General features: G+C 38.3%; 1 protein-coding gene across 2 annotated transcripts; it reads right to left on the reverse strand.

The window, feature by feature from the left end:
* Positions 1-1,064: 1,064 nt before the first annotated feature.
* On the reverse strand, positions 1,065-18,484 carry LOC134494314 (uncharacterized). Of its 2 annotated transcripts, none has more exons than XM_063299419.1 (9): positions 18,408-18,484; positions 14,412-14,543; positions 11,737-11,851; positions 10,008-10,192; positions 8,117-8,271; positions 7,748-7,910; positions 6,385-6,543; positions 5,628-5,792; positions 1,065-1,308 (listed from the first exon to the last, which is right to left on the reverse strand). In XM_063299419.1, the coding sequence occupies exons 2-9, from the start codon at positions 14,415-14,417 to the stop codon at positions 1,144-1,146; spliced, it is 1,113 nt and encodes a 370-aa protein (XP_063155489.1). In that variant the 5' UTR covers positions 14,418-14,543; positions 18,408-18,484; the 3' UTR covers positions 1,065-1,143. The 2 variants fall into 2 exon arrangements, with proteins under 2 accessions (XP_063155489.1, XP_063155488.1); XM_063299418.1 differs by having other exon boundaries at positions 14,412-14,490; positions 18,392-18,478.
* Between the last annotated feature and the right edge of the window lie 1,362 nt (positions 18,485-19,846).

Raw genomic sequence — 19,846 nt, forward strand, 5'->3', positions numbered from 1 at the left:
GAATAACCTGAGAACCCTTAACTTAATATGTATACCATCCCAAACAGCAGTCTTAATTTCTGCACTCTTGTCCAGATTTTGACACCATTAATAAATATGTATGTTTTGTTCATTAGAAGATAGACTAAGTAGAACTGCTAAACATAGTAGTAGGGCTGGGCAATTAATTGGGGCTGGGGCAGGAAAAGATTCAATCACAGCAACTCTGAAAGTGAACAGGAGTGCCAAACCAATGGTTCAATATAGACCCTTTCTCAGCTTGATTGTTCATGCATTTGTGGTCACAAAAGATCTGCTGAAACTGCCTGTGAAGAAAAACAGGTGATGTGGGAAGACCTTTGAAGCAGTAAAACAGAACTTTCAGTATTAAGAGGCTCCTGCTTGCAAAGTTTTGGGAATTGATGTGCCCTTCCAAATTATTTGTATGGCTGTATTATGTAGTAGATTGTCTACTGAATTGGTGCTGTAGAGAGAATTGTGTAGCATGTATACAAGAACAACAGCAAAATGGTGCTAACCTCTTCTCTTGGTAATGCTGTAAGATTGTACGTTCCATGTACCAAAAGCTTAAATTTCCCCTCTATTTTTCTAGAAAATGAATGGGGTAATTTGGACTCTGCAGATAAATGTCTGTTGAAGGGGGTGATTCAGATGGCACTAACCATTAGAGATACTGTGACGTTAACGCACCTGATCCTTTACAGGAAGCAGCATGTGGAGAGACTTCTGACTTTTAAAAAGATAATTTATTTTCACTTTGAGATGGTTGATTGTGAAAACAATACAGAGTTTTGTTGTATTCTGAACATAGTTATGTCAATAAGGATACCATGCAAGGCCTATTCTTTCACTGGCACTGATAAATTGTGACACTTTTTTTTCGCATAGTGAATGTAGATCCATTAATAACCAAAAAGTTTTTAAAATACATTGAAATTAACATTTAATATCTTGACAATATACAAATATTTACTTAAAATACTGTCTGAAAAAAAGACCTAGTTTAATTTATCTTCAGATACAATTTCTCTAGGACAATTTTTTTTAGAAGTAGTACCATGTATCAAATACAACTTCTTGATTTAAAGGAATTTTTAAAAGCATGATCTTTATATAAGAGCAAATTAATTGCTTTCCAACTCATTAGTTTATTGAAGTACAGTTTGCTGTTAATATGCTGGAGATCTCTTTCCCTTTTTCCTTCTGAGGAATAGAGGTCATATTGACTTCAGATTTCAAGTTGTTGAGATCAGAGGCCAAGCTGTAAACATGGCTATGCAAAAAACTGATTTCCTTGTTTTCAGCAATCTGTGTAATAGGAAAAATGTTAATTCTGAATATTGCAATAAATGTACTAAAATTAATCTTCATAATTATATATGTAATAATGGGGATTTGACTTGGTGACCTGGTTTCAGCAAAATATAATGTACTTCTCATCTGTAAACTGAGAAAAATAAATGTCCTTTCAGGAGTAAACTACACACTCATAATTTAGTAGTACCTGTAGAACTGAGCATTTTGAAGAAACATTTAAAAGCAAGTTTCTAGCTGTATGATTTTGTCATACCTAACACTAAAGCCCTTAGGTAGGGGACAGGAATATGAAAAAAGCGTGTTCTAGGAGATCACAAGTTGAACAGAAGTTAACAGAGATACGGCTGCTAAAAGCGATAAATGCTATTTTGGGATGTATTAACAGGAGCATGGAATTCAGATTCTGGTCTCATTCTACTCTGCCCTGGTCAGGCATATTTGGAATATTATATCCAGTTCTGGGCACCACATTCTAAACGAATAGGCAAATTCATACGAGAGCTACCCAAATGTTGAGGGGCTTAGAAACTAAATCTTAACCCTGGATATGTTTAGCTTGCAAAATAGAACACTGAGGTGAGATAGAATAATCTTCAGATATCTAAAGGGTTGTCACATAGAGAAGGGAATGGACTTGTTCTCTTTTACCGGAACCAGTAGGTTGAAATTACTTGGACATAGTCAGTTTAGACTTCATTTATTAGCTTTAAAGGGCAATTTTTTGTTCAGGAGCTCTTTATGGTAAGAGTTGTCAGCCAGTAGTATGAGGTATGTTTCCTTCACTGCAAGTTTTCAAGCAGGCTGAATAGCCAACTGTAAATGCTTTAGTGGATCTTGTACAGAGCAAGGGACTAGATTATTCCTGTCCCTTTCTAAAAGTTTGGTTGGACCCTTAACCATTTTTATCACAATATAAGCTTTCAGAGGTTATAATTCAACTACCTATTGAATTTTATGCACCAAATGAGGATTCTGGTCCACAAAACTTGTAAACTTAAACATTTGGGGAAAGGAGATGAACCTTCCTGTTGTGAAATAGATACATCCATTCTTGCAAGACGTTTAATAAACGCATCTCTAAGAATACCTATATAAGCTTCATAGTTCAGGTACCCTATCAGGAAGACTGATTTGGCAGCTACTTCCCATCCTTAATGTGCCTCATCCTTAAACTATTTGCAGCGTGCTCATCAAGAGGAATCAGAAGCTTTAACTAATGCAGAATGTAAAACAAGACCATAATTACTGCATTCTATGGTGATTTTAATCTGGTACAGACCCTCACTGGTTGCCTTCCTTTTGGGATTGACTCAAGGTGTTGGTCTCAAGTTCTAATGCCATTCAACTTATCCACTGGAATGAGAATCTTCTCACAACCCTGTCCAGTTATATGCAGAAAGTGCTCTTTTGAGGGTATTCCTTTGTGTGAAACCCTGTTAAGTATGCATGGAGGGCCTTTCTCCTGTAGTGTTCCCAAACTGAAGAGGGGTGGGGTGGATCTAAAAATGGTATCTCAAGGAAGAATTGAAAGACAGAATCTTTAATCTGGTTTATTGACTTGCTAACAATGGCTTAAATATTTAATATTTTTATGTCTTTACTGCTTGTGTTGTATGTTGCCCTGGTAATGTTTGTGGTAATGCAGTAAGAGCCCCCTCTCTTTTACCCATAATCACAATAGTTTTCTAGAAATGTCTGACAAAGTGAAAACTGAATTCTGCGATGCATATTAAGTGAAAAAAAGAAACATTTTCTTACTCTGCTAACCTTAGAAAAGGACAGTTACGTGGAGTCACTAAAGTGTATGACTTTGATCACTGGAAATCTGATTTTTTGATTTCTGAATGTTTTGCATACCCATTGCATTTTTAAAAACCACCACATGCTCTCTGATGAAAGCTCTTAACAGATGCTGAATTCTCTTAGGAGTTGAATGGAAAAGGACCGTCACTTTTTTCTGTTCTACTCCATTAAAATAAGTTTTGTGCATATTTAATTAGCAAATATTGTGTTTGAGGTTTGTATAACCTTATTCACTTAGCAAATCTTTGTGAGTGCAGTGACTCTTTTCTCTTGATGTGTGATGCCATTTGAAAAAGGATTTTTTCTTTTGAAGAGCCAGCCTCTCATACCACAAACTTGTTTTGATTTTCTCCTCTATTACAAAGGTAGTTGATCATTGGGTGATGGTAGTCATCAGCACTATGTGGGACTAGGTTTCATCAAATTAAATGAGGTAAAACCTTAATGAAATGTTTTAGTGAACAGGAAGAGCTAACATGTTTATAATTGATTTGATATATTCCACCTTCCTTTCAGCTCAAGGTGTTGTACATAGCACTCTCTTTTCCATATGCCCCCTATACACATGCGTGCGTGCACTGGTGCACACACACACACAAAACAAGCCTGTGAATTAGGTTAGGCTGAGAATGCTTGACCCAAAATCACCCAGTGATCTCCCATGGCTGACTTTAACCTCTACGCTTACATGTCAAGGAAAAAAACAAGCTGAAGCTAGCTGAAAAGCGAAGCCTTCTAATAAGAAAAGCAGGTTGAACAATCTTGTTACTACAATAAAAAAATACACTGGTGAAAGAAAGCCTGTGAATCCTTCAAACTATAATTCTGCAGTACTGTGACCTCCAATGTGACAATGTGATCAGAGCTTCATCAAGGTTCTATTACTAAAGCGATTCACAAAGACAGTGTACTGTGTCATGTCTTTATTAAATACACTGAGCCAACATTCACTGACTTCGTTGGAAAAAGTACATAAGGTCTAGGACAATGAGCTTTTTGAGCTGATAATCCAGTCAGATGACAATCAGATAAGAGACTGAAGGACTCTTTCCCACAAAAGATAGAACACACACATTGGCTGCCCCAACAGAACCTAGAGGTCTCTATCCAGAGGTCTCTCTGGACCTCAAAAAAAGGGTTACTGATGCTCATACTAGAAAAGACTAAACTTTTGCTGAAACTTTGCTTCCTATCATCCATGGTCAGGCAGTTAATGGTACTGCACTTTCTCCATCTGTATACTGTTAACTCTTCAGGAATGGCTGTCCAATAAATGTCATCCCAAGAGCAAGAGGCTGCCTCTGGATCTGGATAGCTTTTAGACCAGTATTCCTCACCTTGGGAGCTCGAAAAAGTGTGGACTTCAACTCCCAGAATTCCTTAGCCAAGCATGGCTGGCTGGGGAATTAATGGCCAACTCCTACAATTCCACACATCTTCAAGTGGCCAAGGTTGAGAAACATTGCTGTAGGCATTGATGTCCATTACCAGTGCATTACCAGTGCAAATTCTACAGTAGAATGTTAACGTGTCTCTGTGAGCCAAAGCTTAAACAAATATGGGTAATGCAGCACAAAAATGATCCTAAACGAATCTGCAACAGAAATACTGCATTTTGGAATTGCTGACTCTAACCCAACTGAAAGGTTATGGCATGACTTGAAGTGAGCAGTTCACACAAGACAAGCCCAAAACAACATTTAACTGAAGTAGTTTTGGAAAGAGGAGCGGGCCAGAATATCTCCACCCTAAAGTGAGGCGTTTATTAGCAGGACTTAGATGAACTTCAGATCACACTGTAGGTCACATACTACAGGATTATGGATAGTTCTAGAGTTGTCAAACTTTTGTCGTCGTGATATATCTAGAAGCCTCAGGTCATTTCATAACAGATTTCAACTTGGCATATACTGTAATCCAGCATCCTTTTCCCCCAACTACATGCCTCTAAAAGAAATCCAGCAGAACACCAAGGTTTTGCCCTTTGCTTATTGTAGCATCTCATATTCAGCGGTATGTCATCCCTGAACATGAAGGTTCCACATAGCTGCCGTGACTAATGGTAATTACCGATGAATCCCCCTTTGAAGCCATTTAGCAACTAAAACCTGATCAGTGAATTTTGTAATCTCAATGCACTTACCTGTTTAAATTGCAGGCACAAATGCATAGGCTGTTTTTAGTTCTTTCCCTCCCAACTTACCCTTCCATTCTTAAAATAACGAATAGCAGCCTGATCATTTTTTTAACAGCTCCTTCTACCACATTTGTTAAAAATCATGTTCTGCACCCCACTCTGACTCTCACAGAACCGTATCTGGCTCTCTAATTGCAGATTTCACACATACTTAGTTTGGGTCATAACAGGTCATTTGCTGCATCTTATAGTAGACAATTATTAAATATGTGGAGCCAATTACAGAGATTCTGTGTGTTGTTTCAAAATACTAAAATCATCATAGAAAGCAAATAATAAAAGGTATGTTGCTTAAGAATGGCACAGATACCTGTTTGTGTATTTGAGAAATATGTTCCACCCAATGGTTTTTCTCTGTTCTCAGTTTAGAATTTTCCAGTTGCATTTTGGTGTGTTGATTTTCTAAATCAATTAGTTCTGTTTGAAGATGTTGCCCTTTGTGATCCACAGATTTCCTTTCTTGTAGATGAAGTACCTATTTGCAATGGTTTCGAAATGTATTAAATAGCGTCTAAACCTCAATTTCATTTTAAAAGTTTCTAGTTAATTAAAATGCTTTGATCAAATGTTCCTTGATTTTAAAGGAATAAGCAAGGTTGTTCAGCAGTGATATATTAATACATTTGTATTACATACATGTTACATTTACTGGCAGTTCTTGTAACAGCATGATCCAAATCTATCTTAATTTTATCCTTAATTGTGCTGGTATAATTGTATATGGTCTTAAGCATGCTTCACGTATGAGTGAATCGATGTGCCAAATGAGCAGGTTAAGGACAACACTTAGACTGTCAAATGGCAAACCAGGAACCACGTTCCACAAAGTGAGATCAGGATAAAAAACTAAATTTGATTTAATTTAAATTTAATTTTGACTCTGCAAAATCCAAGGGGATATTACTATAATTCCCTAGTACAGAAAGGCAATTTATATTGGCTGTTTGAGTTTAATAGTCAAATCCTTTGTTTCAACCCTTGAAGTTGTGCTTAGTATTCTACTGCATCAGCATCTATATTCTATCAATGGAATTTGGTTTACATAAAATATAAGTATGTATTACAACCTGTTCCTGGGCTTTAAGAACCTTCCGTCTTAGGTTCTGTAACAGAGTCTTCAAGTAGGTGAGTTCCAGCTTAAGTTGCCGTTCTTTCTCTCTTCCTAATGCTAGTTCAGACACCGTTCTTGAATAGAAAGAAGTCTCCTCCTCTCTCAGCTGCCTTTCCTACAGCATTTGTATGAGTTAGACAGTATATTAGTAAAACTAATCATGGTATCTGTTCCTCTGATGGTGCTGCTGCTATTTCTCTTCTTAACCTCACATAATTGTTGTAAGACATGCAAAGCATTAAATAGCTACCATTTCTTTAAAATAATATGTTGTACAGGCAATCACTAGTTCTAAGACTAGGTAAAATGTATCTTTTATCTCTTGGCCAACTTGGGGCATTCACCATAGAATGCATATATTGGGAGGTGATTTAAAGAACAGTTGCCTTGTACTGGTCAGAAGTGGAAAAACTCTGATCATTTTCAAATACAGGACTCCTTTAGCCATGCATACCCCTCTTCCATCTTGGACTGATTCCTGTGCAGAAGGTATACACTACCACTTGGTCTCAAAAACTCTGTATGCTTTGAATGCATCTACCAATCTGGAACTACTTATCCCCTATTTTAGAGAATCATAGATTCTGAAATGGCACAGTGGCTGATACTGATCTTCTGATAGGAGCACTGAGTTCAAGGGAATTACCAAATGCAACAGCTTTGTACATTAGCAGCTTGAACCTATAAAATTTAATTGCTGCTTTGAAAACAAACCAAAAAGTCTGGTTTATGGCAGTAACAGAAACATAAATCAATCACCAAATTTTGACCTATTTTCACCAACTTGTCTGTAAGGAGAGGGTGAGCAACTAGGGATACAACTGATTTCATATAGATCTCAGCCTAATTTCAGTCTTCTCATGCAAGAGATCAATTCAGATTTTGGTAAGAATTATTTTATTCACTGCTGCATGAAAGACAGAGGATATCAGAAAGAATGGGAGTCCCCAATCACTTTTGGCCTCCTTGAATCCTGGGATCCCCTCCCCAACACTGAAAATATGAAGAAATGCTTTTGGAGAATAGCAGTAACAGCATGCTGCTGATCTCCACTCCTAAGCCATAAAATTCCTATTGCTATTCTTGCAATCATAAGATATAATAGAATTCCCCTGATGGTCCCCTAGTGTTTTGGCCTTTATGGCAATTATAGTAAAATTCTTCAAATTTACAGTGTTATGTTTTGTACCTGTGCATGCATCTTTCAATCTATGTCCTGCAAGTTCATAATTTACAAACAACAAATCTTGGAATGAAATTTCTCTGTGGTTTCTTCTGATCTTTTCAGGACTGGAATCTGAGGAACAGATAAGGCCTACCTGGTTTAGATGCTTGGTAACTTTCTGTATTTGAGCTTCTAAAAGGCTATTCTCCTTTGTCAGATGTCTACAATCTTCTGCCATCTTGTTGAGCAAATAGTTATCTTCATCAGCTGAAAGCTCATTTTCCTTGAGGATCAGCCTTAATTTTTCAGCTTCCTCACTAAGCATAAATCATTTTAAATATTAGCTGACATGGATCATTCAAAACTAGTTTATTTCTATACTAGCACTATCTCTCCTGATTTTATTAATATACTATGGTGTTCTATAGCTGATTATGCAGAAATGCTTAGCCATCCAGTGTGAACAAGAGATACTGAATAGCTCTGAAAAGATTTAACAGATGGATAATATGAATGTCCCTACCTAAGTTCCTTAGTAGTAGACTGTTGTGAAGATTGGAAGCTTGTCAAGAATTTATTTTCCAGGTGATAGAGCAATGCCTGCAGTTGTGTGCACTCTGATCTGTGTTCGGAAAGGTTTTTTTCCATGTCCTGGTGCCGCCAAATCTGCTGCTGGCACTGAATAAAACATACAATAAAAATGAATGCTAAACATTCCCTGCCCCCCAGCTTTGCTGCTGTTATGGTATCATTAATGGCCTTCACCAGATTTTAATTCCAGTCTTACTGTAATAATCAGAAATTAACTTAATGTGTGGAATCACATCTCCATTTGCACCAAAAGTGGGCTGGTATGAACCTTGGGATGCAATGGAGAATTTACATCACAAGCTACATCTGTAGCAGATGCTAAAGGCTAGTGCCTATCACAAAGCTGCACAGACTAAAGCAGTGTTTTTCAAACTTGAAGATATGTGGACATCAACTTCCAGAATTCCCCAACCAGCATGTTGCCAGGTTTGAAAAACACTAGTGTAAAGCATTGGATCCCTAAAGGCCTGAGCACACAGCTCTTAAAACTGCACCATTTAATGCAACATCAAAAAATTGGTAAATGAATATTAGTTTTTGGCCTGGCCTCACAAACTTCTTAGAATGCCCTTGACCCCATGATATGCAAAAGATAAGTGCAGCCCCAAGCTTGAAACAAAGGGCACATTCTTGGTTTATGAAGATCCAGTGACTTTCCATTGTGAATGGCACATATCTGCTTCTCATATGTGTGCAATAATTAGAGTGCAAAAAACCTGAAAAGTGCCACCCCTTCTCCTGTGCATTAGCAAGTATGATTTTTTTTTTAAAAAGGAGAAAGCAATATGACTAGCCTCATCTTCTGCATTGCATTCACATCTCAGCAATCTATCTTTGAATTTTATTTTAATATTCTTGTTGGCTGATGTTTCCCTCTGGTAGAAAATTAATTGTACCTTCCCCACTGCAGACTTGTTAGCATGCTAGTATTTGCAACTTTAGAAAAAGAAGCAGTTTCACAATTGCAATAGGCACTCCTGAGTTTAGAGTACTCTAATACTGGAACTGGATGAAGGAGAATGGGAGCATACCTTCATTACTCACCCAGTTTGTACACTGTGATCAGCCAAAAGGGAATTAGTTAGCTTTGGACTTGACAAACTTGGTGAACACAGTTACTGTAGTTTGGACAGCATGATTCATGACTTAATATATTGTCTGGTTTAAGCAAATTATGACTTGGCACCTGGCCTGAACCAGGTCACAATAAGGCTTCATTTCTTTCTGTCCATAATCCCTGGAAGCAATATTCATTTTAATACTAGAGCTAGCTCTGAATAGTATTAATTTGCATCGGAGCAGGCATGAACATGAGTTTAATGCTCAAGGCTTCCCGTCAAAATTATGGAGGCCGTTGTTTCATAGCAAGACTGAAGGCTTAATCAACACGAGATCCTTGGGCACTTCACAGAACTTCCAAAAAACAATTTGCAAGAACTAAGAATGTATAAAATAGATTTGATCTTCAAATAATCCAAGTCACAAATTTTTACTTTATGTATGAGTAGGTCTATAGAATGAACAAAGTTTTCAGAACTATTCATGTTTTAAAAGTTTGTGCTTAAGAAAATGGAATTATATTCCTCTTCAGGAATGTAATTTTATTCAGATTAACAACAAGGGGTTAAAGACACACAGTTTAGGAAAATTATAGTTCAGGTAATAAATACATACTATTTGCACATTTAAGAAGGAATTGCCTATTCATCACAAGTCTCTCATTTTAAAATTAAAATTAGTTTAACCCTGTGTGTCTCTAACATAGCAATAGCTCTCTTACAAATTCATTTTTGTAAACGTATTACTTAACTCCAACAGCTTACTTGTGATTCCAAAAGACAGATAGCATGTTCTTTTCCTTTTACTGAATTCACAGTCGCTTGTACTTCTCTCTGAATTTTTAGCAGATCTGCTTCTCCGTGTGAAATATCCTGGGTAGAGCGTTCAACCATTTTCTTCAGTTTTGTAACCTCCTCCATTAATAGCAGCTTTTCTTTAACACTTGCATCTGCAGGAAATAATCAGGATCGCTCCACACATTTAAAATATGCTTGGTCTTCCTGTAAACATCTATTTCCTTTCTTATGTGACTGTTTAGTTGAATTATGACACTAAGCCTCCAGATGTTTCTGAGGCTGGAATTCTAAACGTACTTATTAGGAAAGATAACCTACTGAAACAAAGCAGGGCTTACGTCCAAATAAAACATGCTTACAATGTGCAAAGAATGAGAAGAAACAATATTCGAGTTGCTGCAGCACCTGATGTGAAGCTTCTTGAAAACCACTATTCACATTTTGTAACTACATAGACAACGTATACAGAGTTTTGTGTTTGTATTTCAGCATCCCACAATCCAGGAAGACAGCTAGGCGGCTTGGCCCTCAAAATCTCAGGGCTCATTTTCCTTTTGCACATCTTCCAAAGTCTGAGTTACTTCTTCTGACAGTAATGCAGATAGTGATGCTGGCCCTAGCAATTTGAGTCTCAGTGCCCTCCATTATTGTGATTTTAGTGGGGAGGAAAATATCAAACTATGGCAGAGATACTCATCAGAGTGTTATTATAAAAGAGGTTGAGGGGAGTGGCAAATTTAGCCATGAATGGAGAGTTCTAGAGCAGCAAGAATTTTTCTTATGGAATTCTCCCCACTCATGGAAGTATAGCAGATGTCGTTCAAAGGGTTTTAGGAAACGAGCATTGGTGCCTTAATCCAGCTATCAATCTATAAGGAAAGTTGTATTAGAATGTGAGTGGATTCATTTATCATGTTTGGTCTGGTGGTTAAGGCACCAGGCTAGAAACCAGGAGACTGAGAGTTCTAGTCCCGCCTTAGGCATGAAAGCCGGCTGGGTGACCTTGGGCCAGTCACTCTTTCTCAGCCCAACTCACCTCAAAGGGGTGTTGTGGGGAAAAGAGGAGGAGGAAGGAGTATGTTTGCTGCCTTGAGTTATTTATAAAAATAATAAAGGGATAGAAAACCAACCAACCAACAAACAAAATGTTGAGCAATGATAATCTTAACCATGGCTTGCCGACTGAGCCCAATTGGCTGGGCTTACAGTATAAGCAATTGTAGTTTATAAACCATGACTTACAGTTCACAGCTCAGGGACTGTAATGCAACATGGATAGATAGCATCTGCCCCTAAATATGCCCATTTTTCCTGATTCAGCAAATATTGGGAAAGCCTGCTCCTACATGTGAACTTCCTACATTGATTAGAGTAAGATTCTTCTTTCTCTTTTTCCCAGTGGGCTTCCGAACATGTTCATCTAAGAAATGACAGCTTTGCTTGGTATTACGAAGTTTTGATTGTAACACAAAGCTCCTGTGTCATATAAAACAAGAATGGATTAAGCCCATGAAGTATTTGCAATATAGGAGATGGCTGCATAAAGCAAAGAATAGAAGCAGGAAGCTTCTAATATATTAGCTTCCTCATAAAAGAAAAATGTCATAAATGAAATTCAACAGAGCTCCAGTTCATATTCATAAATTTAGCTTAATTGCAAGAATGACACCCCATGAGAGGAAGTGTTCTTTATTACCAGACAGTATTTGAAGACGCTTGTGTATTGCTTGAGTTTCAGCTTCATAGAGCTTCGTGCTGCTTTCTTTCTTTGCTATATCTATTTCTGTTGTATTTATGGTAGCTTCCAGTTCCTTTGAAAATAGACAATAGATTAATTTTGTACAAATGCATTTATTTGGGACAAAAGACTAGAATTGAAGCTGACTAGTAAATCAATAAAAAATTCAAGTGAGATCCTCCCCAAATTACTGCCATCCAGAGAGTTAGGAGTTCATTTCCCATCATTCATAATCAGCTTGGCTAACAGTTGAAGTCTAACACCCCAAGATGACATCTCATTGGGGAAGGCTAGGTTAGGTCATAATTGTTGGTGATGCACACAGATTCTTAACTATGTCAAGAAACTCACATTCATCTTACATTCTGTACCCTTTTGTATTTGTGTTTCTTAACTCAGCAGTCTCCTGAATAAGTGCTATCCTTTCTGCATTGGGACAAACATGTTATCTATAAAACAAATTATAGAAGTTGAGTGTTGGAGTGTTTAAGTTTGAAAAAAGAAACATCAATAATCTGCACTATGCTGATACGTCTTTGATAGCTGAAAATGCAAGTGATCTGCAAACTCTAGTAATAAAGGTCAAGGAGCACAGTGAAAAATGGGACTAAGATTAAATATAAAGAAGACTGAATTAATGACAACCAGTACAGCAACCAGCCTTAGAACGGACAGTGAAGATACTGAAATGGTGGATAGCTTCTGCCTTTTAGGATCAATAATAAAGTAAAGGAACCAGCAATCAAGAAATATGCCACACACTAGTACTCAGTAGAGTAGCAATGAAGGTTTTGGAAAAATATTCAGATGCTGGAATATGTCTCTACCTACCAAGAATCATTTATTCATTTATTTATCATATTTTTATCACCGCCCATCTCCCCCATATGGCATGCAGGCAACTGGTTTTCCCTGTGACGCTATGGAAGCAAAGTTGGGCTTTGAAGTAACAGGATAGAATGAGTATTAATGTTTTTGAAAGTGGTGTTGGAGAACACTACTGAGAATATCAGAGATAGCCTAGAAAACAAATGAATTGATTATCAAATAAATGAACCCAAAGTTTTTATTTGAGACACAACTGACCAGCTCAAATTATCATACTTTGGATGCATTAGGTGAAGACCTAGCTCTCTGGAGAAATCTATAATGCTTGGAAAGGTGGAATGGAAGAGAAGAAGGTGAAAACCAGCAGCAAGGTGGATGGATGCAGTTACTGCAGTGATGAGTGCACTGTTGGAAAACTCGAAGGACCAGGTTGGGAACAGATCATCATGGAGAAAATTTATCTGTGTGGTTGCTAAGAACTGACACTGAATTGATGGCACATAATCAATTAATAAAACATATATACAAAAAACTTTTCACATTTTTATACCATGTCTTATACTATGATGATATTTTTAATCTTTTAGCATAATTCAGAGCTGAAATGTCCAAAATATTCAAGATATTAGAAGACAGCAAGAAGACTCCAAGGAAACTGCATGCTGATAAGAGGACTTCAGGGGAAAATAGGTCATGGGTATGTAGTCAAGTTTACTTTAAATTACAGGGCATTTTGTTCATATCTATCACCACAACAAAATATACTTACTGTAGGAATAGATTTAATTCAATTCTGATTGATTCAGAAAGAAAAGTTTACTAGGTAAATTCAATGATTTAACAAGCCAAAAGTCATTTGAAGAACTACTGGGAATAGATGAACGATTCCCCTGCTGAACAACACTGGTTTTCTGCTTCAGCTCTGTGGCTACAGATACCAAACCATGTCCCCTTTTCAGTAGGGGGCCTTCTGGGGTCATGTAGAACATTAAAAAAGTCCCCTCATTTCCCTAATTATGACAGGAAAAACATGCACACTGAGGAAATAAAAATTATGAAAGCTTTCTCTAGTCTTCAAGTCCGAGCCCTGGCTATATGACTGTCTGGTCTTAGGAAGGATTTAGTGTAATGGTGAGAATGTTAGATTAAGACTGGGAAGACCCACATTCAAATCCCCAGACAGTCATGAAGTTCAGAGTCATTTTAGATAATCACTCTAGCCTGTTTACATATATATTAAGTTTAACTGAACCACAGTTTACTGAATTAACCTTATTACCTTGGTTTGTACAATAAACAGAACTAACCAAAGTGGCTGCACACCGAGCCATAAACTAGTGAAGAAAAGGCAAAATATAAATGCAACAAATGAAGGAATAAAGAAATACTGTGGGGTCATCCTACTTAAGTATTGCTCTGTAAGCAATTATAAAGTTGGGTTATTTCTAGAAAACAGGTAATTTTCACCTTTCATCACATATCTTAACTATTTAATATTTATAATTTAAATTAAATGAAAAGACTATGTGGTAAAGAACCAGAGTATTCACACATAAAGTGCTTCTTTACATGCAAAGATATCCTTGACAATTTTCATTTCAAATGAATACCATGCTTTATTAAAAATGACACTTTATTTTTAGAAAGGGTATCCCAACTATGCCCACAGAAATGCCATCTTAAAAGCAACATGAAGGTGCTGCAGAAAGAGCATCTAATACGGCTGTGGTGACCCTGAAGGATACTGACCTTGAAGCCACATTAAACAATGCAAGAGAACCAAATCAACCCTTAACCGAAGTTACCTTCATTGTCTGCAATAACTTTTCAGCTTTTCTGGTAACTTTAGGTGGGATATGTGTAGCATTCTTAGCCTGCTCTCTAGTTCATGATGCATGATTAAGGAACAATGTTTATGATGTTTGAAAGATCCATTTCTAGTTTCAGAAATACATTAAGATCAGAAATACATTAATAATCTTGTGTCATCTTATAAATTTGCTATTATTTTAACTCTCAAAAAATTCAGCTTCAAAAATGCTAAGTTTTTGTCAGCAACATGGGTGATTTTGGCACCCTTTTTGGAGCTCAAAATATCCATGGTTTACATTTTTGAGGTGGGAATTAATATATGTTTTCTTCAATTGTCCTAGAAATAATGTGTTACTTTTCAGGATTTTTTTTTAACAGTATAAAGGAAGGTATCTGTGTGTAATATACAGGAGTGTATAAAGATACTATCTGGCCTCCAAGCTTGCATTGTTCTCTTGTGTTACTGAAAACAATTCTGACAGCATTGCTGTCCGTCCTTTGAACAATTCTGACAGCATTGCTGTCAGTCCTTTGAATACAAAGTACGTAAAGGGAATGAAACGCTTTTTATTCCCTCCCAGAGAACAATTCTGTATATAACTGAGAAATGCGGTGGAGATTAAAGACTTGGGTTAGAGTAGCTACAGATTTGTTCCATTGTTAACTAAGCTTATAACTGTATAAAGGTAAAGGTAAAGGTTTCCCTTGACGTAAAGTCCAGTCGAGTCCGACTCTAGGGGGCGGTGCTCATCTCCGTTTCTAAGCCTTGGAGCCGGCGTTGTCATAGACACTTCCGGGTCATGTGGCCAGCATGACGACTCGGAACGCCGTTACCTTCCCGCCGAAGCGGTACCTATTAATCTACTCACATTTGCATGTTTTCGAGCTGCTAGGTGGGCAGGAGCTGGGATTAACAACGGGAGCTCACCCCACTGCGCGGTTTCGAACCGCCGACCTTCCGATCAACAGCTCAGCGGTTTAACCCGCAGCGCCACCGCGTCCCTACTATAACTGTATACCTAACTGCAAATAAAGTGATTTCATGCAGGGTAGGAATTGTGGAGGGTGTACTTCAACACATCTGAAGCATCAGGTTCACGAAGTTTCCTACGAAGACAATATTCCATTGCTCCAAATGGAAGGCAAAAATGGGCTGGGTGCATCCCAGGTGCTTGATGGACTCTGTTGGGATCTGGAGGAAACTTGGGGTTGTTCCTGAGCCTCTAAAGCATGGTGTGAGTGAAGCCTTAGTCACTGCCTGGAATAAGGGGTTGACAACAGCCTTCAATCAGATTGCACACACGTAACTCTCTGCTCATGAAACTTCCCTAGTTTTCAGAGGTGCTTCAAGAGATGAAGCAGCAGATGCCTAGAGAATCAATGGAAGAAACCAAAGAGTGAATCCAATCAAGCCCAGGTAAGAGCCTTTCTTAAGGGTTATATTGCAATGATAAGAGAGGCAAAATGTGATTACTTCATCACTCTAATTACATCTAGATAGCCAGCCAGCAGGTCTATTCAAGGTGACCTGATTTCTCCTAAGTAGGGATGGGCATAAAGAATATCTACAGGGCTTCTGTGAAGACTGCTTGAGGCATTTGTTGGATAAAGTCACTAGGATCCTTTTTGACCAGCTGCGCAGGTCCTTTGGAGATGATTGAGACATAGTCTAGCATGGTTATCTGGGGAAGAGTTTAATGCTAAGGAAGTGGGCAGGTTCACCAGGGCTGTTAGTATGGCCACCTGTGTGTTAGTTCCATGTCCCTCCTGGCTGGTTAAGGCCCCCTGGGAGATTGTGTGGTTGGATCCAGGGAGCAATGAATACATTTTTGAGGAAGAGTCTGGTTTCTCTGGCTCTTAAAAAAGCAGTAGCCCACCCCCTCCATCTCCATCTCTGGATCCAATGATTGTGGACAATTTTCATTCTGTCTCCAACCTTCTCTTTTTAGGGAAGTCTGTTGAGAAAGTAGTCAGCATGCAGCTCCAGAGAGCCCTGGAGGAAACAGATTATCTGGCCTCTTTTCAGTTGGGTTGGTGTAGAGAGTAAGGAAGATGACCTTGATAGAGATACGCAAAAGCTGTTACCTGGGCAAAAGGGGCTAAAGCATTTTTTAAGTCCAGAACATCCAGATAACATTTGGAAGTGGTTTGGACAGAGCCTTCCCTAATTCACAGGAGGGGGAGGAGGAGGAGGAACAGCACAATCAGACTTGCAAGATGTTGTTATAGCTAATTTCAATGAAAATAGTTTTAACTTTCCTGTGGAGATGATTTCATGGTCTGGTCTTCCTAGTTGGACCACGTTTTCAGTGTAGGATATAGCACGAAGACAGCATAGTTCACACTATTGATGTGAACCTGATGCTTCAGATGTGTTGAACTAGATGTCCTGTAGTGGAACCAGGGGGTTGGTGCATCCATCCTGGCTCTTAATCTTTCAGCGGTTTTCAGTACCATCAATCATGGTACCCTTCTGGATCAGTTCTGAGGGTTGGGAGTAGGGGCACAGTGTTACAGTGACTCTCCTCCTTTTTCCAACACTGGTTCCAGTTGGTGTTGATGAGAAGAGATATAGCCATAAACCCCAAGTTTGCAGGTTTTCTCAAGGTTCTTCTCTCTCTGCTCCTATTTAATATACATGAAACCAGTAGGCAAGGCCATCCACCAGTACAAGGTTAAGTATCATCAGCTTTACATCCCTTCCCTGGCTGACCAAGTAATAGCATCAATTTTATTTCCCAGTATCTGGAGGTTGTGGTGATCTGGATGGGGAGGAACAGACTTTGCTCAATCTAAGCAAGACTGAGTGGCTCTGTGTTTTAGGCCCCCTGGATCTAGAAACTTTCCATATTTAATTCTGGAAGGAATTGAATTCCCCCAGACAGAACTGGTGTGAAATTTGGAGATTATTTTGAGTTGTGGCTCCTGTTAGAAGAGCAGGTGGCAGCAGTGGTCAAAAGGGCCTTTGTACAACTCCATCCTGTGAGTCAATAGTGCCTGTTCCTCAATCATGAGGCTCTGCTCATGGTCACGCATATCTTGATTACCTCCCACTTGGGCTATTGCAACATTCTCCAGATGGGTCTACCTTTGAATACCATCCAGAAGCTACAGTTGGTCCAGAATGTACTGGTGCAGATAATTAAGGGTGCCAATGTAACACCACTACTGCGCTGGCTTTCTATAGGCTTCTGGGTGAAATACAGGGTACATGTTATCACCTATAAAGCCCTTCATGGCACAAGGCCATTTTAATGTGGACCACTTACCTCAAATTATGTCTGCCCATCCCATGAGATCCGACAGACTGGGCACGCTTCAGATCCCTTCCATGAAACAATGCCATCTAATGGGACCCAGGAAGCATGTCTTCTCTGCCATGGTGCCTGCCCTCTGGAACATATACTCCTCAAGATTCAGATGGTCTAACCCTGCTGGCCTTCCATAAGGTTTAAAAACTTGTTTTTTCCTCTGGGCACTGGGTTAAGGCATTAGCCCATCTGGAAAACTGGTTTAGGATTTTGAAGATGTTTTGTTTTTGGCCTCTGTACTATTTGTATTGTGTTGTTGTGGTTCTTTGATGTTTATTGTTTATCTTTTTTTTCTTTTTAATCCTATGTGAGCTACCTAGAGTCACATTTTGTAAGTTGAGTGGCCTTAAAAATTTATAAATAAATAAGTGTTATCCCAATTTTAGTGCTGGAAATAGAGAAAGTACATGATATACTGTTAACAAAAGGTGTGACTTAATCTTGTCCTAAATAAAGAGAACTAGATACTGGGAAAGGGAAAAAAAACTACTGTATTGTGATTTTAGAGCAAATTAATCCAATAAATTGTATTCTTTCATAACAAAAAAGGCCTGGGTCCTTGGTACTCAAAACATAGTACATTTTAAAGTTCTTAAGGAATAAAGCTAATTTGGTACTTCAATAAATACTTGTAATAAAATAACATTATTTTAAAAGGATATAGATAAGCTGTCTCACATTCTAGTAAGCAGATTTGTTTTTGCAAATTCTTTATGTACTCAGCTTCAATTGAACTGAGGGAGTCCATCTCACTAAAAAAGAGAAAAAGCAGTAAGTTAATTTTTTAGAGGCCTCAGATTGGGGGAAAATGCCATTTTCATCTCTTTTGTACCAGCAAACCAAAATGAATATTGCATTTCTTTACTCATCTACATAAACCTACTTTATTTTTTATTTATGCAATTTATAGGCCACTTATAAAGTAAAAATAGATAAAAGACAAAAAAGGGATCACGAGTGGCCTGAAGACAAACATGTAACCCCCCCCCCCCAATCCTGCTATCCAACAGGGAGTCAACCGTTACCCTGCCCCAGACTCTGGGAGAATAGCCAGGCCTTTAATAGCTTCCTCCAGCATCATCAGGATGGGAGCCATTCAGATCTCTGGGGGCTGAGGGCATATCATTCCAGAAGGGAGGCGCCCTAAGAGAGAAGGCATGATTCCAGACTCCCACTAGATTTACCTGCTTGATTGATGGGGCCTGAGCGTGCCCAGTCTTCTGAGTAGATATGTATTGGACTGAAGTGTATATACTACTGAAGCTTAAAATTGGATCTGCCCAAAGATTTCATTATGGACAAACAGCCTTACTGAGTTATTTGACATCTCCCCTATGGTTTGTCCTTAACATCAATTAAATTTCTACAAGGTTGATGTCCTTTTAATATTTTCATTTTGCATTTCAAAGAGTTTCATGACATATTTCTGCTACACTCAAGAATGTATTTTGTTGATCATTAAGCCCTAGTCTGGAGAAGTATGTTTAGAGGTGATTATTCCTATGTTACAGTGTATACAGTTGCAGTTTTGAACTGAGTAGAATTTCTATCTGAATACACCTGTACAGGCTTCTGGTATCAAAATGCATAATGAGATTCTTTATGTGTTGTTCTACTGGTATCACTCAACTTGCTCAGGAGTAGGAACCTATTGCTCTGCTCTTCGTGCCTGTGAGACTCCTGAATGCACCTGATTAGCTGTTATGTGACACTGAATGCTGGATTAGATACACATGATACTGCAGGGCCCTTCTTATAATCTTAAAAGGACTTCCATCTGGCTTGAAGAGACATGGATTGGACTAGGCTGTCAATCATCTCTCCAGCAGTTAAGTTTTAATATACTCCAGTCATTCATTCACTCAGTGTTAGAAACTCAATTATTCTTTACATAAAAAGCAATCATAGCAATACTAGTCCAGGGAAAAAGAATCCAAAACCAAAGTTAGGTAATAACTTTATTGCGGCCAGACAAAATGACTGGGCAAGCTTTCAAGTTCTCCAGAATTTTTCTCAGTCAAGCTGCTACAAAAAGAGGGCATGGGGAAGAAGGAAAAAGTCCAAGAAGCAGACATGATGCCTCAGCTCTGCAGCAGCAGACTAGAGTCATTCTCAAA

The sequence above is a fragment of the Candoia aspera genome, chromosome 3 (genome assembly GCF_035149785.1).
Source record: "Candoia aspera isolate rCanAsp1 chromosome 3, rCanAsp1.hap2, whole genome shotgun sequence".
Lineage (NCBI taxonomy): Eukaryota > Metazoa > Chordata > Lepidosauria > Squamata > Boidae > Candoia > Candoia aspera.

Bases quoted from the DNA above. Each gene is read 5' to 3' on its own strand.
- LOC134494314 (XM_063299418.1), bottom strand. From the start codon at position 18,477: ATGGACTCCCTCAGTTCAATTGAAGCTGAGTACATAAAGAATTTGCAA. The intron at 8,272-10,007 runs GTAAGCTGTTGG...TGTTTTATTCAG, and splicing joins TCTGTCTTTTGGAATCACAA to TGCCAGCAGCAGATTTGGCG. The intron at 6,544-7,747 runs GTAGGCCTTATC...CAAATGCTGTAG, and splicing joins TTACCAAGCATCTAAACCAG to GAAAGGCAGCTGAGAGAGGA.